The 21,716-nt window shown below is 42.8% G+C and overlaps 2 protein-coding genes across 5 annotated transcripts in view; one reads left to right on the forward strand and one right to left on the reverse strand.

Moving 5' to 3' along the window:
* The window catches only part of lrch3 (leucine-rich repeats and calponin homology (CH) domain containing 3), a 67,592-nt gene extending 57,145 nt beyond the window's left edge, over window positions 1-10,447 (forward strand). For both annotated transcript variants that reach the window (XM_060923193.1, XM_060923194.1), the window contains exon 20: window positions 7,358-10,447. In XM_060923193.1, coding sequence (XP_060779176.1) covers window positions 7,358-7,500 — 143 coding nt within the window. In that variant the 3' untranslated portion in view covers window positions 7,501-10,447. The remainder of the gene's footprint in view (window positions 1-7,357) is intronic.
* Window positions 10,309-21,716, reverse strand: part of iqcg (IQ motif containing G) — a 41,869-nt gene continuing 30,461 nt past the window's right edge. Inside the window, exons 1-9 of one of the 3 annotated variants that reach the window (XM_060923196.1) lie at window positions 17,454-17,937; window positions 15,775-15,914; window positions 15,296-15,424; window positions 15,094-15,175; window positions 12,356-12,517; window positions 12,192-12,266; window positions 11,096-11,227; window positions 10,909-11,010; window positions 10,309-10,586 (exon numbers count right to left, since the gene is read on the reverse strand). In XM_060923196.1, the coding sequence (XP_060779179.1) occupies window positions 10,485-10,586; window positions 10,909-11,010; window positions 11,096-11,227; window positions 12,192-12,266; window positions 12,356-12,517; window positions 15,094-15,175; window positions 15,296-15,424; window positions 15,775-15,914; window positions 17,454-17,576 (1,047 nt within the window). In that variant the 5' untranslated portion in view covers window positions 17,577-17,937 and the 3' untranslated portion in view covers window positions 10,309-10,484. Of the gene's footprint in view, window positions 10,587-10,908; window positions 11,011-11,095; window positions 11,228-12,191; window positions 12,270-12,355; window positions 12,518-15,093; window positions 15,176-15,295; window positions 15,425-15,774; window positions 15,915-17,453; window positions 17,938-21,716 lie in introns of those variants that run through there. The other 2 variants (XM_060923195.1, XM_060923197.1) reach the window with 2 other exon arrangements.

Here is a 21,716-nt window from a genome sequence, read left to right on the forward strand (position 1 = left end):
GCTGTTTAGCCTTAAATAACATACTGAGAATTTATTTATATATATTTTCAATGTTTTTATTAATATTTAATTCATTTTATTTTTCTATTAAATATTCTAGAAATGTATATACAGGTAATATAATAAATGAGAAGTTTACTTCTGGAACCAGAGTTTCACTGTTTTTAAAATATTTAGATCTACTTTCTTAAAAGTAATTCTAAAGCTTATAGAATCTTGGTCTTTTTTTATTTTTATTTTTATTTTTTTTTTAGCTTTTCTAATAAACTTCTTTAATAATCTTTTCATGCTTTAATGCTCCAGTGCTATTGTCGCTAAAATCACTAACTTTTTTTCCCTCTCCCCCTTTCATCTCCCTTCATTTCCACCTTCCATCATTTATTTTATAATTTAAATGCTTTATCTCATCACATTTCCATAACTCCGCCCCTGAACGTTTCCGTAACTCCGCCCGCATTTGTTAATGTAACTCCGCTGAAGGGAAGCCTGTGTTCAGTTGGCGAGGTGTTAGAGGGCAAAGCGCTGTGTTTATACAGACTGATTGACGCTTTGCTCTCACTAGCGCCCCCTATGCGTCCATCGCCTCCGTCCCAGCTGGCCGGCTTCGCGCTGTTCTACCTGTCCTTCATGTCACTGTTATGTGCTCTCTACTGCCACCTAGTGCCGTGTTTCTGATCAGCACTCATACACTTGGTGTGATTTTTCTGCACTGAAAGCAGAACTAGTGTTTAACATCCTCATTAATAAACCGGACAATCGTCATCGTCGTCGTCTTACGAAGTCCCAACAGGTTTATCCTTAAATACAGAGGATGATCTTCAAAGTAATTAACGAATGATTGAATACCACACGGTCAGTTTGTAAAGCACAACAGCTTATTGGGTAATTAATTAATTAATAAGACAGCACAAGGAAAGTGTTCAGGTTTTGTCTGAGTCCTCTCTCAAGAAGTGTTTGTTTTTTTTCTTCACTCATAACTAGCATTGATACCGAAACACGCGTCAAGTATACGTCCAGTTCGACGAATGCAAACTTGCCACGCTGTCTACGAACTCTGATTAAATGTTTGTAGAGACATTACAAAGGAAAATAAGTCAAGCTTAGAAGGTCGTAGCAGAGGTCGTTTGAGTCTTCGATGAGTGTGTGTAGTTCATACAGTTAGCTCGCTTTGGTAATGTGATCTACAGTGGTGCTTGAAAGTTTGTGAACCCTTTAGAATTTTCTATATTTCTGCATAAATATGATCTAAAACATCATCAGATTTTCACACAAGTCCTAAAAGTAGATAAAGAGAACCCAGTTAAACAAATGAGACAAAAATATTATACTTGGTCATTTATTTATTGAGGAAAATGATCCAATATTACATATCTGTGAGTGGCAAAAGTATGTGAACCTCTAGGATTAGCAGTTAATTTGAAGGTGAAATTAGAGTCAGGTGTTTTCAATCAATGGGATGACAATCAGGTGTGAGTGGGCACCCTGTTTTATTTAAAGAACAGGGATCTATCAAAGTCTGATCTTCACAACACATGTTTGTGGAAGTGTGTCATGGCACGAACAAAGGAGATTTCTGAGGACCTCAGAAAAAGCGTTGTTGATGCTCATCAGGCTGGAAAAGGTTACAAAACCATCTCTAAAGAGTTTGGACTCCACCAATCCACAGTCAGACAGATTGTGTACAAATGGAGGAAATTCAAGACCATTGTTACCCTCCCCAGGAGTGGTCGACCAACAAAGATCACTCCAAGAGCAAAGCGTGTAATAGTCGGCAAGGTCACTAATGACCCCAGGGGAACTTCTAAGCAACTGAAGGCCTCTCTCACATTGGCTAATGTTAATGCTCATGAGTCCACCATCAGGAGAACACTGAACAACAATGGTGTGCATGGCAGGGTTGCAAGGAGAAAGCCACTGCTCTCCAAAAAGAACATTGCTGCATGTCTGCAGTTTGCTAAAGATCACATGGACAAGCCAGAAGGCTATTGGAAATTTTTTTTTGTGGATGGATGAGACCAAAATAGAACTTTTGGTTTCAATGAGAAGTGTTATGTTTGGAGAAAGGAAAACACTGCATTCCAGCATAAGAACCTTATCCCATCTGTGAAACATGGTGGTGGTAGTATCATGGTTTGGGCCTGTTTTGCTGCATCTGGGCCAGGACGGCTTGCCATCATTGATGGAACAATGAATTCTGAATTATACCAGCGAATTCTAAAGGAAAATGTCAGGACATCTGTCCATGAACTGAATCTCAAGAGAAGGTGGGTCATGGAGCAAGACAACGACCCTAAGCACACAAGTTGTTCTACCAAAGAACGGTTAAAGAAGAATAAAGTGAATGTTTTGGAATGGCCAAGTCAAAGTCCTGACCTTAATCCAATGGAAATGTTGTGGAAGGACCTGAAGCGAGCAGTTCATGTGAGGAAACCCACCAACATCCCAGAGTTGAAGCTGTTCTGTACGGAGGAACGGGCTAAAATTCCTCCAAGCCGGTGTGCAGGACTGATCAACAGTTACCGCAAACGTTTAGTTGCAGTTATTGCTGCACAAGGGGGTCACACCAGATACTGAAAGCAAAGGTTCACATACTTTTGCCACTCACAGATATGTTGTAATAGATCATTTTCCTCAATAAGTAAATGACCAAGTATAATATTTTTGTGTCATTTGTTTAACTGGGTTCTCTTTATCTACTTTTAGGACTTGTGTGAAAATCTGATGATGTTTTCGGTCATATTTATGCAGAAATATAGAAAATTCTAAAGGGTTCACAAACTTTCAAGCACCACTGTAAGAACATAGACATGCAAATCATACAAGCAGTTTTTAACGCTGATTCATGAATCGTTTAATTTAAATCTAACTAGCTAGCTTTAGAAGCTATATAGAGCTACTAATATTTCTCATGAGCAGGTTAAGAAAAGGCAGTGCAGGCCACGCCCATAAGCAACAGCCTATGAGTGACTTGTTAATGTGAACGTAGGACATGGGGTTCAAATTGATGCCCCGTTTCAACAGTATACTCATGAATAATACAAATAGACTGTGTACAAGTTAGTGATTGTTTTTGATAGCTAATTTGGGGGGGGCGGGGGGGACCAGTTCTTGTTTGTGGACTCAGACATTTCGATACTATCTGTGTCAGGAATTCACCCAAAGGCTGCCCCAGAAAATGTTTCCCGACTTAAAGGAAGTAGCCATGTGTTTATTAAGCCGATAAGTGCCCCTGTTCACGTCCAGACATTTTACAGTCTCTCCTTCCAAAGAGTGGATTTGTTGAGCTCTTTACTGAGAAATGCTGCTGTTATTTCCGAGCTTCTTATTGGCTGCTTTCAGTGGTGTGCATTCCTGAGCCTATGATTGTTTTAATCTGCAATAATGTTTTTTGGGTATCAGGGTTGAGAAATCAAGGCCTTGTGGTTCTGTTGATAAAAAGGACTGTTGAAATAGCAGATCTGTAACTTTGTAAGTTAATTAGATAGCTAGAATTTAGCTTTGGAAATGAATGTTAGGGTTTTTGTGTGTGAGATGATCTGAGACCATATGATGGGGTACAATAGTTTAAACCAGTGGTTTTCAAATAGGAGGTATTTTCAGAAGGTCTAGTCCATTTATGATAAACTTGCCACTTGACTGGTATTGCACCTGACACCCAGCCTTTATCTTGGTGTCAGGTGCAATATAAGATGGCTCCACGTTGCCGTTTCTGGCCGAGCTCAATTCAGTTACAAGAGTGGCCCAATCATCAGACACTCACCAGCAGATACCACCCCCCTGGCTTGGCTACACCCTTCATCAACCCCACAAGATGGATCCAGTTTGACAGTTCAATCTGAGCTTGGCCCAGTCCCTAGATGCTTGCCTGTTGGCACCACCATCAGGTCTGGGTCCACTTTTCATCTTGCAGGCATTTCAGCCGACATGATGGCTCTATGACACCATTTTGGGCTGAGCTCGACTAAGTTACAAGAGTGGCCCAATCATCAGAAACTCACCTGTGGACACCACCCCCCTGGCCTGGCTACACCCTTCATCTTGTGGGAGATAACCCCACAAGATGGCTCCCATTTGACAGTTCAGTCTGAGCTTGGCCTAGTAACCAGACGCGTGCCTGTTGGCACCACCACCAGGTCTGGTTCCACTCTTCATCTTGCAGGTATTTCAGTCAACATGATGGCTCCGTGATACCATTTTGGGCTGAGCTCGACTAAGTTACAAGAGTGGCCCAGTCACCAAACACTCACCTGTTGGCACCACCACCAGGTCTGGCTCCACCTTTCATCTTGGAGGTGATGAGCCCAAAAAATGGTGCCACATTAACATTTCAGGCTGAGCTCAAGCAGGTTACACGAGTGGCCCAGTCATTGGACGCTCACCTATGGACACCAGCCCCAGGTCAAGCTCCAGCTGTTCATTTTGCAGGTTGTGAGCCAACAAGATGGGTCCATGTAACCATTTCAGGCTGAGCTTGACTGGGTTATGTGAGTGAACACCACCCCCAAGCTTTGCTCCATGGGTGGGTCCCTGTAAACCTTATTCTGGACAAGGTACACTTTGTTTGTTTTGTACCTTTTATGGGGGTCATCACTCTGTCTGATTTCTCACCTTTTAGGAGGAGATCTGTTCAAAAATGGTGATCCTAGTAGGAGCATTAAGCTCTCGGTGACATGCACTGAGGTTCACTGAAGTACAGCCGTTAACTGTTGCACCATTACAGCTGCTATACCAGTCTGTGGTGGTGAAGCAGGAGCTCAGTTTGCAGATGAAGCACTCTGTTTATCAGTCAGTCCGTGTGGCTATAAGGTCTCGAGTACAAGGTGTGGAACTGAGGTTCCTTTGTACAGATGCTGGGCTTAATCTCTGCGATAGGGTGAGGGGTTTGACAATCCAGGAGACCCCTCAGAGTAGAGTTGATGTTCCTTGAGCTGGTTAGGTCTCCTTAGAAGGATCTTCCCTGGTTGGACATGGATCAGACACGCCCCAATGGACTGAGACTCCAGGACAGACCCAGGACCTGCTGGAGATGGTATGTGGGGCTAGAAGTCTGGTCTAAAAATCTCAGCCACCAGTTACCACCATGACTTCGACCATCAAGATCATTGAAGGGGGACTACAACCAAAAAAGTTTGAGACCCACTGGTTTAAACTATTTCAGTCAGTATTTGTGTGTGTGGTGATACACGCTGCTGCCTAATGTTCTGATAATCCTTTACGTTTATGACTCTTCCAGAACTTTTACAATAAAAGTGAATCCTTTTCCTTCACTGTTTCTGGCTCTTTTGCTGCTCCTTACTCCACCGTTCTTCAGCTTAAACTCTGTTCACCAATTCTGACAACAGTTTAGCCACTCCAACCTGGTCACTTTTAAACTCCATCAAGCAAAATCATTAAAATGCACAAATTCAAACCGACAGCCATGCGACGGGAACTGTAGAAGTGTTTTAGAAACATCTAGAAAACTTCACCTTTTGTCGTAGCATTCAGGAGTGTTTTGGGGATGTGACTTTGTACGGAACGCTAAAAGATTGGGGTTGTGTTTGGGGTCATTTTTGGCATAAATACACATTTTTTTCCTCTTAAGTCGCACCTCTGTCATGATGTCACCTTATAAACAAAGTGACTTCTGCAGTTCAAATTATTCCAGAATATGAGGTCAGGATTTAACTCTACGGTACGTATCTGTTTGTTGGACATTTGTTTAATATTATTACAGATCTATGAATCTTTACATATTTTTGCGTAGGAGCGCCATATTTTATCGTTTACGCCAAAAGCTCTGAATAAAAACCTTAAACCAATCAACATATGACTCTGGAATGATTGACAGTCTCACAGGTGTTTTGTACTCGATATTTGTACTGATCCTCTCAAAGCCCCGCCCCCTTCTGCCAGTTCACATGAATGTTTCAGTTTCGCATCATTTCACGTTTTTCTGCTTGAGAGATGCGCAAACGCAGAATCCCTGCCTCCTGTCGTGGTAAACTGAGAATGTCTTGTTTATAAATATGAAATAAAATGACCGTATGTTCCATATAGCTCACATTTAAACAAGTGTATCGTTAGCATTATTTATATTTATTCGGGATGTGACCGAAAACAAGGAAACATGTAGAAATTCATATTTGTGATGAAATCTCGCGCATGCACACACACACACACACACACACACACACACAAAACAAATAGAGTGGAAGGAGTTGAGGTTAAAAACACTGGAGCATTCTCTGGTTTCTGATTGGCTGCTGTTCTCTTCTGCTTTTCCTCATCCGAGTTTTCCACACGGTCATGGCTTTTTGTTTTTTGTTTGTTGTTTTTTCCCCTCATTCATCTCTCACTCCAGTCTTATTTTTACAGTTTTACTCTTAAGTTTGACATGTTTTTTTTTCTTTTATTATACCATTGTTTTTTTTATGTTCATACAATTTTTAATTTTTGTTATCCATTGACACGCCTTTCCCCTTTTATTTTGTTCCCAAACCCCATCCCCTTTCTCTCTCTCTCTCTCTCTCTCTCTCTCGCCTTGCTCTGTTTGTCTGTCTGTCTGTCTCTCTCTCTCTCCCCCCTCTGCTCTCGCTGCCCCCCCCCCCCCCCCCCCCCCCGGCTCATGCACACTCTGTTTTTGCTCTCTCTCCCTCTGTCTCTCTCTCTCTCCCCCCTCTGCTCTCGCTGCCCCCCCCCCCCGGCTCATGCACACTCTGTTTTTGCTCTCTCTCCCTCTGTCTCTCTCTTTCTCTCTCCCTGCTCTCGCTGTCTGTCTCTCTCTCGCCTTGCTCTCTCTGTCTCGCTGTTTGTCTGTCTCTCCCTGCTCTCACTGTCTGTCTCTCTCTCCCCTGCTTGTGTGCATGCTGTTTTTGCTCTTTCTCGCTCCCTGTCTGTCTCTCTCCCTGCTCTCACTGTCTGTGTGTCTCTTTCTCTCTCTCTCTCGCCTTGCTGTCTGTCTCGTTCTGTCTCTCTCTCTCTGTCCTTGCTCTGTTTTTCTCTCTCCCTCGCTTGTGTGTGCTGTTTTTGCTCTCTTTCTCTCTCCCTCTGTCTCTCTCTTTCTCTCCTCTGTTTTTGTGCTGTCTGTCTGTCTCTCTCGCTCTCTCTGCTCTCACTGTCTGTCTATCTGTCTCTCTCTCTCACCTTGCTCTCTCTGTCTCGCTATCTCTCTCACCTTGCTCTGTTTGTCTGTCTCTCTCCCCCCACTTGTGTGCGCTGTTTTTGCTCTTTCTCTCTCCCTCTGTCTGTGTCTCTCTCTCTCTCTGTTTTTGTGCTCTCTGTCTCTCTCTCTCTCTCTCTCTCTCTCTCTCTGTTTTTGTGCTCTCTGTCTGTCTGTCTGTCTCTCTCTCCCTCCGTGTGTGTGTTCGTGCTGTACCTCAGAGTCAGCTCTGTCTCCCGCTCCACATCCTGGAGGAGAAAGGTTTGGAGCAGGTTGCCGGGACGGTACGCGCCCTGCTCGAGCTGGCACCCCCGAAAAACATCACATCACCATCCACCAGCTCCGCCCTCTCCATGTAGGCTTGCCAGTCACTGGTGGGTGGGGCATGGGCGTGGCCACAGGTCACTGTTTGCCCTCTCCAGTACTTCATATGGGCTAAAGAGAGACTGAGACTGCAGCTGTCCATCCTCCGACACATCAGTTAACCCGTAGAGACTCAGCACTCGATCACTCGCTCCACCTCACACGGAGGAACGAGAGGAGGAGGTGAGCGATTGCAGTGCGGAAAAGAGGAGAGAAGATGCTGATGCTGATCATCCATCATGACTTACAAAACCAGCATTCACTCAATAGTTATAGAGATTCTTCTCTCATGTATGTTTTTCTTTCTCTGTCACATCATGTTTGCACCTATTATTATTATTATTATTATTATTATTATTATTATTACATCACAGCTGACTCTGGGATGTCGGATCTGAATAATCAGGATGTTTGTCCGAGTTGGACGTGTTGGATAAAAGATGGTGAAAGTGAATCACACTAGCTCACTCGTTGAGCGAAGCTAAAAGCCCGACCTCTTGTTTTCGAGAACGTACACGTTGCACAAAGATTTATCCGAAATGTACGTATGTAGCCACAGGGTGACGCTGTTTCCCAAAGACTATGAACACCCCGCTGTCCTTAATATCTCAAAAACTTTATCACAGTTTATAAATAAGTTTATTAAAATAAAGCAAGGCACTATTTGGGACATGGACTCTTAGTCGGGGGCTTGATTTTTAAAAAAAAAAAAACCTTAAATATCAAAACACGTTTTTTTTTTCTTTCTTTTTTTTGACACAGCCTTGTTTCGAGATCAGTTTTAAATCCAGCATTCACGTCATGTGGGAGAATTTGGAAAAACAGGAAAATTTTTCATGATATTCCGGTTGTAGTTTTTAATGTAACATTAACGAGCCTCAGTTCTTTAACGAGCTGAGATTGGAACTAAAATTAATATTTGGAAAAATTCATTTTTCCAGATTGTGATGCATTCACGATGTATTTAGTCATAAATTTCTGTCAAAGATTCCGGTTCATAATTGACTGTTTTGTTTTTTTTCCCTTCCATTTGATGTGAATGCTTTAAAATGTGAAATGTTCACGAAAGGGATTTGCAGGAGACACGATTGTTACTTTATTGCTCTTCTTTGTGTAACAGATTATGCATGAAAGAGTTACTGCATATAACGAGGGGAAAGGCGGAGATTAAAAAGGGGGCGGGGCTAGAATAGAGACGCACACATGCACACGGTGCCAAACGCCAAGGCTGTAGTCACCGCTGCATGGCTCGCTTATCCGTATCTGTGATCGGAAGCTGTATGTTTGTGTTTGTGGGTGATTTATTATTATTGTTATTATTATTATTATTATTTTTTTTTTTTACGGAAGCCCATTTCCCCAGGTGGAAAAGAAAAAAAATGCATTTGTAGTAGCGGTGGCCCATGTTGAAAATTTGACGTCTTAACTAAAAGTTTTTACTTTTGTCAAAATTCTAACTTCTTTTAAAATCCTGACTTGGGTCAAAATTCTTGTTTGTTTACCTCAAAGTTCTGACGTCTCTCAAACGTTTCACACCTTAAAATTCTTATTTACCTCAGAATTTTTCTCTCAAATCTCAAAATTCTGACTAAATCAAATTGTGACCCGTTTCAAATCTTTTGACTTTGTACATTTTTATCTCAAAATTCTTCCTAATTTCACATTTTTGATCTTAAAATTCTGATCTGTGATCACAGAGCTGTGCTAATAAGCCGTTTGTTTTAATCAAGTCTGTAACGAAAAACTGTTTAGCAGGAAAACTTAATGAGCTCACGGTGTGGTCGTTACGAAGATCGAAAAATTCAACACAATCATTATTTATTTTGGCGTAGCAAGTCAAACTGTGTAATATCATTCTACGTGAACTACGAGAGAATTTTGAGAAGCCGGTTTTTAGATTCAGTTAAAGTTCTGAGATTAGGAAGTCAGAATTCTGAGAAAGCAGAAATTTGAGATTTAGTCAAAATGTAGAGATTAAAATTTGGAATGTTTAAGTCGGAGTTTTGATATAATAACCAGGGATGATGAGAGAAGAACTCAGAATTTTCAGATTAAAAGTCAGAATGTTGTCAGATGTTGAGGTTAATAATCAGATTTCTGAGATGACGAGTCAGAATCTCAACAAACTGCTACAAAAAGATTTGATGCGATTTTTATTTCTTTTCTACTTTTACAGATTTTTTTTTTTTTTAATTTCTCGAAGGCTGTCGTCTTCACTGCTGAGTGAAAACTGAAACACTGACACGGCGTTGCACCTTGGCTGGGTATCTGGGGTGTTTGGTGCTTTGATAGAATGTTGACGGAGTAAAAGGACGCGGACGCTGATGGTGATTGCGGTTTGTTATGAGAGGGGGCGCTGTTGGAAGTGAATAACGCAGTGGTTCAGTCAGTGCACTAAAGCTCGCCCGGAATTCTTCATAAAGAAATATAAAATTAAAAACATTTTAAAAAATAAACATTTAAAAAAAAAAAAAAAAAGTTGAATATGCATATAAAAACTTTTTATTTTTTCATTTTTAACTTGCTTTTTTAGACCCTGGTGTTTTAAAGAGGGAAGTTAAAAATAAATATAATATAGATGTTTTTTGTATTATTGTTTTTTTTATTATGATTATTATTATTAGTTTTATTTTGACCTAGGGTTGTTCCCCAGCAGAAATGATGTCCCTTCTGCAGGGTTTCACCTGCGTGTCTGTACAGTAAATTAATACATTCCATACGTTTACAAGTATGTACCGCTGACCACACACACACACACACACACACACACACACTACATTCGATCAGACAGCATGGACTTTTTTTATTTTAAGTACAGCGTTTCTTACAACAATTGTCCCAAAGCTTTTACTGTAATGTTATAAAATTAGTAAAATATTAAAAGTATTTTCTGAACATTTGGATTTATTATAAAATGAATTAATAAAGTTCTCATTTCTGCTACATGTATGACTTTTTTTTTTTTTTTTTTTCCCCTTCATCACTTCTCTTTTTTGCCCTGCTTTTTGTCTTTGGGTTTATTCGCGTTGTTAAAGGGACCAAGACCTTTTCGAACCATGGTTCCTCTCCACCACGACTGAATCTGCAGGAAAAAAAAAATTAACACGTGTTAATCCTTAAAAACTCTGAACTTGTGTCACCTCCAGAATTATTAGCACCCTTTACGAAAATGAGCCAAAAGGAATTAGCACATGCAGTGAGGGATATTTTGAGGTTAAAATGCTGGGCAATATGACCTAAAAATATCAATATTTTCTAATGTTTTAATTTTATTTTCAAACAAAGGTGCATTATATTAACATTTAGATTCCTTTCCATACAGAAAGAGCCTGAAAACTTTACAGCGACAATCCTTTTTTTTTTTTTTTTTTTTTTTTAAAGACGTACAGCAAACTAAAGCTCACCTTTATAGCTGTGTTCGTCTGCAGCTGTTCTTTCTCCAGCTGTTTGCGCAGCTTCTCCTTCTCCGTTCTGTCCTCGATAATCACCTGCTCGGTGTCTTTGTACTGAGGAAAGAAAAAGAAAACAGAAATAGGCTAAAGACTGAGCTCATCCTGAACAGGTAGCAGGTTTAAAAAACAAAATGCTCACTTTCTGAGCCAGCTCCTCTAACTGCACCAGATTGTTGGACTTGTTGGTCTTCAGAGTCTTCAGCTCCAGCTGTTTGTCCTCCGTGTCTTTATCGTAGCGCTGCATCCAGGACTCCAACTGCTCCTCCAGCCTCTAGGGGGTGGGCCGTGAACACAGTGCATATGTACACATTCATGAGTGACAGATTTGAGGGAAGCAAATCCCATAATTCTGTCAAACTAATTCGTAAAAATCCATTTTGTAAAGTTTAGCCTGAGGTTTAATGATGCGTTCGCGTTGCACCATGTCTTTATTGAAAAATCTTTTTAAAGCGGCAGTATGCTATCTCTGCTGCCTGCAAGATGGATTATGATTGCAGTGAAAACCTGAACTCTTCATAATGACCAGTTAATATTAGGCCCTGTTTACATTATTTTGAATCAGTGGGTCGTCAGATTAACGTTTTTAAAACAATTCGCGTACACACACAAATAGCAGGAAGTGAAGTCCGCGCCGTTTTTCAGCAGTCGCGTCACATGACCAACGTGGCATGACCAACACCAGCGAATCAGGAAGGTGGATGTCACCGTGACGTTGTCCAATGACGACGTCAGCTAGAGCTCAGCACTGCGTATCCTCGTTCCTCAATGTTTACACAGCGCCGGATCAGATACGTACTGGGTTGAATACGTGGGCCCTGGCGGATTCAAATTGTTCCGCCTGTGGAGTCGTTTCCCGGCGTTTTAATGTGCACGGACCGTGCAACCGCAACGAAAACAATACGGATATGGTCTAATGTAAACACCACCTTAGATCATAGATACGATTCTGCGTCTCCTGGTGACTCGATGCCACGTGTTTCCTTTTCAGTTTGAAGTAAAACTGGTGGAACGAATTTCTGGCCCAGAAAAATCGAACCAGAATCTGGAAAAGGGTTACAGCACTATACTATACTGTTGTGAAAGTTTTTCTTCAGAGGTTTCCAGAAAATGCTGTGATCATGACAAGTTTAGAAACAAATTTGATGAGCTGCGGTTACAGAAAATTTAATCAACACCTTCTGACCAATCAGAATCCAGAATGACACGCCTATAATGTAGATTCTTTGTGCACTTACCATCTGATTCTTTTTAAGAAGAACCTCCATCTCTTGGTGAGACTTTTCCTCGTTTATCAGCTTCTTCTTGAGCAACTGCTGGGGCACAAAATGATCAGCAGGATTCAGGAGGAATTCAGTTACAAAACACATGACATCACACACACACACACACACACACACACCTCGATCTCGGTCTCCAGCTGCTTCTCGTTGTGGTTGTTCAGTTTCTGTCCCTCACAGACGAGCAGCTCAGCGCTTTCGTTCTCGTACTTCTCCTGCAGGCTTTCCTTCATTTTCCACTCCTGCACCTGATCTTCGAGGTGCGCCACCATTTTGTCACGCTCCTACACCGTCAATGACATCATGAAGTAGCTCACAGTCATGACATGTTTCGCACATCGGTCATTCTGTTACTCGTTTAAAGGACCGGTTTGCGATTTTCAAAGATCTAAAGTGGAAAAGGGGTGGGGCTAATAAAGGACTTGTTCTTAATACACCGACCGGCCACTTTAGCAGGAACTTGTTGTTGATTCTAAGATCCCTGTTCTTGGCTGCAGGAGTGGAACCCAGTGTGGTGTTCTGCTGTTGCTGAGATGCTTTTCTGCTCACCACGGTTGTAAAGAGTGATCGATTATACGAGTTACTATATCCTTCCTGGCAAAAACGCTCAAACCAATCTGTCCGTTTTCCAGCCAGGAGGTGGATGGATGTTCCTAATAAATTGGTCGGTGAGTGTATGTTGCGTAAGAAGTCCAAGGTGAAAATGACGTAAGCTGGATTTACTAATCAGGATCGTTTCAAACGGGCTAATTCGGTTTAGCCGGAGTGAGTTAGGGCCTCTGCATGCTCTTGTGACAAGGCTTTCGCAGATAGCTTTTCGCAGACAGTTGTAATTTATCGTTGAGCGGGGAGTAATAGGCGTGCGCGATGTTATTCACCGCCACAACGCAAGGGGGCGCAAAGTTGCGAAATCGCTAGGAGTAGTTGGTGGGTGCGGTTAGTGGAGTGTTTATCCTCCGGTTACTTATAATGACTAGAACTGGAGTCGTATAGATGTACATACTTCCTCACTTCCTCGATCAACCGCTCTTCGTGCTGCTCCATCTTCGCTCGTGTTTTTAAAAATGGCAGTCGTGAAAACAAAACAAACCGGGAAAGTAGGGAAGCGGAAGTGCGTGTACAGCGGATGTAGAGTGGACCAATCAGAGCCCTCTTGTCTGCGACGCTGTCTGCGAGGCTTCTGCGGTGGTCACAATTTTTGGGAGGTGCGCGCAGAGGGTCTGCGAAGGGTGGGGGGGGCTACACAGACGCCATCTGCGACGCCATCTGCGAGGACTGCGTTGTCAGCATAAATTGGCCTTTATGTGGGATCTGTGTGGTTCCATTAACGCAAATGGAACAGACGTTTATTATTTTTTTTTTCAATCTTTGTGCTGGATACGAACAAATTTATTCATACATCCTTAGCGGGAGCATTACACAAGAAAGTGTTTATGAAATTCCAGCTAGTTTGGAAGTATTTTTTTCAAGAAAGAAAGGGGACGGGAAATTTAAAAAAAAAAATGAAAATAAATAACAGCGCCTTATACAAGGAAGGTGTCTATGGTTGCTGAACTAAAACCCTCAGTGTCTGAGTTACTGTTCCCACCTTGAAGTTGATTATTTTCCAAAACCAGCATGTCTTGAAGTGTTTTGTTCCTCTTATACCAAAGCAAGTTACCGATGATTGATTGCAATTTTTATTTATCAGAGAACGACTTCATAGCTTGTATCTGCTCATCTTTACATTTACCTTTCTCTAAGACAAAGTATAAACAACTCCTCAGAAACTTTACTGCTGACGCTGGAGACTCCTTCCATAAATGTTAAAGGTTCTGAGTGCAGAGTTGAATTCTGGGTAAAATGTTCTATTTCTGTTGCTGTTGGAGTTTCGAGATGTTTCGCTGCTCCTCACACACACCGTGTATCCTGTGTGTAAATGTTTCGCCGAGATAAAAAGCGTCCCGCGTTTTATGATTCCGGACATCGTCAAAGCAAGCGAGCAACAATATCATGTGACCACCGTGGGGCGTGTCCGTTTGACCAAAACAAGTTGGCGTGGGCAAGCATGGCGGACTCGGCTCTCTCTCCAGCAGAAAAGAAAAGGAAATCCTGCCTAGTGAGCGTTACTGCAAGATAGAGCGAGGTTAGATGGCGTGTCATTTGTCTGGACAGATAACTAAATCATTCTAGCTAGCGCTTAGCTATCTTAGCCTTAGAGTGCATCGGCTCGACTCCATGGTAGTGAATATGGAGTTACACACCTAATGTTTTAATCTTACAGAGAAAGAAACGAGAACACAAAAGCAGGAACAGAGAAAAGATATAAATATCCGTCTTTTGTTTCACAGATCTATTCACAAACATCAACCACAAATTACATTCCTGCGACTCAAAACTCTCCGAGGTCGATGCAGAGTCATGATGCTTTCCTGGTGGCGTCGCCATCTTGGTGTGACGCAGTTCCATAGTTATGCTAATTAGTTAAAGCTCCTCCCTCACGTCCGGCTGTTTCCCGTTTCCGTCGGGCCGTACTGTTTACCTCAAGAGGGAGGAAAACGGTCCCAAAACGGAGAAAAGCGACCCTCAGAATGATCGTCAAAATGATCACATCTCGTCCATGTATTGTTCTTGCGGGACAGAAGGAAAAGCACGCACGATAAAAATAATAAATTGCAGATGACTCTGCACTCAGTACCTTTTAAATAAATAAATAAACATCTCCTTCCAGCAAACTTCACCATATTAACGATTACACACCGGAGACTCCGTCGATCCTTCTATAGATGTTGAATGAAAACTTTCGATAAGGCGTCTACCGTGTGAACGTACTGTTACTATGGAAACGATGACGCATCAGAACTGGTGCATTAATATATACCTGAATCTGGAGATTCGTTTCTTTGGCGATGTCGAGTAACTGTTTCTGCAGGGTTTTGATCCTGAGACGATCCTCTTTATCCCTACAGCGCACAAGTTCAGTGTTTAGCTGAATACTGACCTGAATCGTGTGGTGTTCAATCACAGCAGTCAGTCACCTCCAGCAAAGCAGAAGGATTTAGGTTTACTGTTCACGTTCCGACCTGCTGATTATATCGTTCAGCTGGGCTTTGATCCGCTTCTCTTCGTCCACAGTGCGTATCAGGCTGGAGAACGTTCCTTCCTCCGTCAGCTCCGTCAGCAGGTCGCTGATCAGCCGAGCCGCAAACCTTCTGCGTGGGGAGCAGGTGTGATTGGTCACAATGTGTACCTGTTGTCTCATCAGGGTGCATCAGCTGTTCACTTTTAATCCGTATAATGCTAAGATTAGATTAGACCGTGCCTTCCGTAATTATTGGTACCCCTTATAGACATTGGGGGGAGGGGATCCACCTTTTGGTGAAGTCGCTTCATGTGGTTTTGTTGAAAATAATCATTTTTCCTCTGAATAAATTTTTCAATTAAAGTTTGTATTTTTCTCATCTTTTGGCTGTATATTTCCATGTTTGTCAGTGAAAGCATTTTTTATGGTCAATCCAATCCAACATGGTGTGTGTGTGTGTGTGTGTGTCCGTGTCCTCACCGGTCACTCTGTACTTTGCTCGTGTAATCTGAGGAGATCGTTCTGTCCATCAGACTGTGCTCCAGTTCCCTCTGCATCCTGTGTTGCTCCTGTACGGCCTCAGACCTGCCATCACCCTCAGCCTGGCCCCCGAGAGCCACCTGCAGGAGAACATGATCAATTCAGATGATAAGAAACCATCTAGAACAATCTACAACATTTATGGAAGGAGTCTCCAGTTCCAGCTCTTTGTAACAGCTGTTCGTCTTAAATGGCTTTGAGACGAACGGAATGATGGTGAGTGACGGAGCTGCTTGAACACAAGTCACTGATTCATTTTAACTTTAAACAGATTATTTTTTCACATCATGATCAGCATTTTAAAATAAAGACGCTTAATCTCTGAACTGATGCGGAAGAAAACACTGAGGTGACGGAGAACTGAAAACAGGTGGATGTTCACGGAGCTGGAAAACAACGTGGCCATAAAACATGATCAGCGCAGTAATGAGAGACAGAGAACACATGAATACATTAATCAACACTCTGGGATGTCAATTTAACACACACACACATATATATGTAGGGCTGGGCGATATGACAAAAACATCATATGTATCACAATATATCCGATAAGTTTCCTCACAAGTTGCCAGTCGTGTTGGAAATAAATTTAAATAAGCTGCTTGTTTATTTAATATCTATAAAATCATGACTTTTTTCTTTTAAAAAAGTATAAATTAAAAAAAATTAAAGCCTGTCAAACTCCAACAGTGTATAATTTTAAATATTAAACACAACATTCAACATCAAATTGGCTGCTTCCAAACAGTGCATAATTAAATTTATTTCAAAAAATAATATCCACAATCCCTCAGTAAAGTGTATCATGACATCATTTTATCACAATATTGATATGTGATCGTATCGCCCGACCCTTTACACGACTAACTATATCAGTATTTTCAGTATTAAACATTTATAAATATGTAGTTATTTATTTTCATGGCTTGTCCTGCATCTTCATCCTGTGACCCGTTTCTGCACAGTCCGGGTCACACTGTACAGTTTGGACTGAAAAATACCCAAACACATCTATTTATATACCGCCTTTTGTTTTTAATTTTAACAGTTCAAGCACCAAACTCAAGCAATAAACTCGGTTCTGGTTCTGATTCTGAACTATGACAGTGTTTAGAGCCATGTTGAGCTTCCGCTGGACCCTGGGGCTCCTGAGTGTGGAGTGCAGAGTAAATGAGAGAGAGAGAGTGTGTGTGTGTGAGAGAGAGAGTTCTAGACAGGAAGCAGAGTGAGAGAGTGAGTGAGTGAGAGTGAGAGAGTTCTCGACAGGAAGGAGAGTGAGAGAGAGAGAGAGAGAGAGAGAGAGAGTTCTCGACAGGAAGGAGAGGGAGAGTGAGAGAGAGAGTTCTCGACAGGAAGGAGAGTGAGAGAGGGAGAGTGAGAGAGAGAGTTCTCGACAGGAAGCAGAGTGAGAGAGTGAGTGTGTGTGAGAGAGGGAGAGTGAGAGAGAGAGAGAGAGAGTTCTCGACAGGAAGGAGAGGGAGAGTGAGAGAGGGAGAGTGAGAGAGAGAGTTCTCGACAGGAAGCAGAGTGAGAGAGTGAGTGTGTGTGAGAGAGGGAGAGTGAGAGAGAGAGTGTTCTCGACAGGAAGCAGGTAGTGAATGAGCGCGTGTCCTCACTGTGAGAGCGGCGGTGGGTGTGTCCCTGTGAGCCCCGCCCTTGATGAGCCCCAGCACGGCGAGCTGATCCGCGCAGTCCCGGAGCACCGCGCAGAGCCGCAGCACATCCACCGCACACAGCATCACTGCGCCTCTTCACCCGCAGCCCCCACTACACTACACTATACACTACAGTACACTATACACTACAGTACACTATACACTACACTACTATACACTCACTATACTATACACTACTATACTATACACTACTATACTATACACTACTATACTATACACTACTATACACTCACTCCACTATACACTACACCACTATACACTCACTACACTATACACTACACCACTATACACTCCACTATACTGTACACTACACCACACTATACACCACCATACACTCCACTACATACTCCACTACACTATACACTACACCGCACACAGCATCACTGCGCCTCTTCCCCCGCAGCCCCGAATACACCGCACTACACACAACTGCTTCCGGAAAGCGCAAGGCGTCCCTCCGTCTCCATGGTAGCACGTTTTTACGTCGCGCGACAGAAGGCGGAAGTGTAAAATGAATAAGAGCGGTGCGGAGAGACTTTTTATTTTTGGATTATTTGCAGCAAATATCTCATCTCATTATCTCTAGCCGCTTTATCCTTCTACAGGGTCACAGGCGAGCTGGATCCTATCCCAGCTGACTACGGGCGAAAGGCGGGGTTCACCCTGGACAAGTCGCCAGGTCATCACAGGGCCGACACATAGACACAGACAACCATTCACACTCACATTCACACCTACGCTCAATTTAGAGTCACCAGTTAACCTAACCTGCATGTCTTTGGACTGTGGGGGAAACCGGAGCACCCGGAGGAAACCCACGCGGACACGGGGAGAACATGCAAACTCCGCACAGAAAGGCCCTCGCCGGCCACGGGGCTCGAACCCGGACCTTCTTGCTGTGAGGCGACAGCGCTAACCACTACACCACCGTGCCGCCCTGCAGCAAATATTACATTCATAAACCAAAATAAAACTTATAGAAATAAATCATTATTAATTCATATATTAATAAAACAGCAAAATAGACAAATTAATATTAAATAGATGAGAATAATTTAACGGTGTTATTTTATTATTTATTGTATTTATTATCTTTAACATGTCGAACAATGTTATTTAATTTAGTTTTTCATTTCTAAAGCACTCTGACTTTGGAACTGAAATAAACAAAAGAAAAACAATGCTATGCAAATCAACTCCTCCTCCTTCTTCACCTCATCCTCCTCCTTTTCTTCTTCACCTGCTCCTCCCTCACCTCCTTTTCTTCACCTCCTCCTCCTTCACCTCCTTTTCTTCTTTGCCTCCTCCTCCTTTTCTTCTTCACCTCCTCCTTCACCTCCTTTTCCTCTCCTCTTCCTCCTCCTTCACCTCCTTTTCTTCTCCTTTTCTTCTTCTTCACCACCTCCTCCTCCTTTTCTTCTTCACCTCCTCCTGCTCCTCCTCCTTCACCTCCTTTTCTTCTTTACCTCCTCCTTCACCACCTCCTCCTTTTCTTCACCTCCTCCTGCTCCTCCTCCTTCACCTCCTCCTTCACCACCTCCTCCTCCTTCTTCACCTCCCTCTCCTCCTCCTCCCTCTTCTCCACCTCCTTCTTCTCCACCTCCTCTTCTTCTCCTCCTCCTCCCCCTGCTTATTCCTCTTCTTTTTCTCCTCCTCCCCCTCCCCCCTTTTTCTTCTTATTGCATTTTGTTTGTATTTATTAATTAATACAAAGAAAATGCATTCTTTTTAAATAAATGTTCAGTAGTTCCATGTCACTGCTGTTCTGTATGGATTATTACGGAGTTAGTATGGATGTGCAAACTGTAAGCAGAGTGACTTTATATTCAAAATTCTCAATATCATTTCACGACAGAATTAAAGAATGAAGATGTTGTAAAGAAAAATAATCCAAACATTGTTGTTATTTACAGGGTGAAATAGCATCAAGGCTTTGTTTATACTGACATCTCTCTCTCTCTCTCTCTGCAGTGAGGTGGCCGCTCTGAAGGTTTCAGCCATCAAAGTTTCTTGGGAGGAATTACAGTAGTGGTTTCCCGTTGCCTTCTACTGCCTTCTTATTATAGAGGTTTTCTCCTCTCATTCACACACTCTCTCTCTCTCTCTCTCACACACACACACACACACACACACACACACACACACATTATACTGACAGCTACAACTGATCATTTCTCAACCTAAATAAGAAGGAATGAGAATCTTCAACAGTTAAATAGCTCTTCACTTTCCTTCATCTACACACTCTGTCTTCTTTGAGATTTGTCTGTATTCAGGGGTTTCCTGCAGCTAAAAAAGAACAAACAAACAAAGAAAAACAAACCATTGTTGTTATTGTAATTTACTACCAAATCGAGTGAAATTAGTTGTTTTATTTGTTGAGATTAAAAAGTTATGAGAAGTTTCACAGATAAAATATTACACAGATTGTTCAGACTGTTGTTGTTGTTTTAAATAAATCTAGCAGGAGACCTGAGCAGGGGAAACACTGAAGTGTGCAGGAATCCTGAGCAGGGGAAACACTGAAGTGTGCAGGAGTCCTGAGCAGGGGAAACACTGAAGTGTGCAGGAGACCTGAGCAGGGGAAACACTGAAGTGTGCAGGAGTCCTGAGCAGGGGAAACACTGAAGTGTGCAGGAGACCTGAGCAGGGGAAACACTGAAGTGTGCAGGAGACCTGAGCAGGGGAAACACTGAAGTGTGCAGGAGACCTGAGCAGGGGAAACACTGAAGTGTGCAGGAGACCTGAGCAGGGGAAACACTGAAGTGTGCAGGAGTCCTGAGCAGGGGAAACACTGAAGTGTGCAGGAGACCTGAGCAGGGGAAACACTGAAGTGTGCAGGAATCCTGAGCAGGGGAAACACTGAAGTGTGCAGGAGTCCTGAGCAGGGGAAACACTGAAGTGTGCAGGAGTCCTGAGCAGGGGAAACACTGAAGTGTGCAGGAGTCCTGAGCAGGGGAAACACTGAAGTGTGCAGGAGTCCTGAGCAGGGGAAACACTGAAGTGTGCAGGAGTCCTGAGCAGGGGAAACACTGAAGTGTGCAGGAGACCTGAGCAGGGGAAACACTGAAGTGTGCAGGAGTCCTGAGCAGGGGAAACACTGAAGTGTGCAGGAGACCTGAGCAGGGGAAACACTGAAGTGTGCAGGAGACCTGAGCAGGGGAAACACTGAAGTGTGCAGGAGACCTGAGCAGGGGAAACACTGAAGTGTGCAGGAGACCTGAGCAGGGGAAACACTGAAGTGTGCAGGAGTCCTGAGCAGGGGAAACACTGAAGTGTGCAGGAGACCTGAGCAGGGGAAACACTGAAGTGTGCAGGAGTCCTGAGCAGGGGAAACACTGAAGTGTGCAGGAGTCCTGAGCAGGGGAAACACTGAAGTGTGCAGGAGTCCTGAGCAGGGGAAACACTGAAGTGTGCAGGAGATGATGTTCTCCAGGACAGAAGCCTGCGATGAAAAGGAAACTTTCGAATGAAGCTGTAATTCCGTTTTCTGACAGCAGAGGGCAGTGAAGCAAATGAAGTCCCGGAACAGACAGACTGTATTAATCGAGCTCAGAGTGCTGGAGTGAAACTTGACTCAGTGTCTCACCTCACTAATGATTCAGAAGAACAGGTGGACTTGCTGTGATGTACAAGGCATTAAATAAAGTGAGATATGGCCCTCTCTTCTTCACAGATTTCTTTTTTTCCCTTTGCATTTTTCAGATGCTGGAAAAGTTCAACAATCGGACAGATGCGTAAAAATGGACATTTTTAAATAAAAAACATGTATATAATATCAACTGATAGTTTGATGTTAATATTAGTAGCAAATAATATTGCTTTGTAATTCTTTATTAAAATGAAACCCTTCAAGAAAAAAGGAGATAAAATTATCTTGAAGTTGATGTGTTGGAAGCAGGAGAAATGGGCGAGCGTAAGGATCTGAGTGACTTTGACAAGAACCAAACTGTGATGGCTCGATGGCTGGGTCTGAGTTGCTGCTCCTCCTCCTTCTGACTCCACTGAGAGCATCGCTGCTCTGTGGAAGATGTCGATGTTGTTCTGAGGAAATGCCCGCCTCATGACCCCTGACTGCTGATGGATTTCTACCCAGGGATTCTGGATCCCCTTCTTGGACCCTGTTGACACATTTCAGGAGCCACGCCTTAAAGGGGAGGTTCCGTCACATGAGTTTATTGCACATGCCTTTGTTTTGGTCAT

The sequence above is a fragment of the Neoarius graeffei genome, chromosome 6, assembly GCF_027579695.1.
Source record: "Neoarius graeffei isolate fNeoGra1 chromosome 6, fNeoGra1.pri, whole genome shotgun sequence".
Taxonomy (NCBI): domain Eukaryota; kingdom Metazoa; phylum Chordata; class Actinopteri; order Siluriformes; family Ariidae; genus Neoarius; species Neoarius graeffei.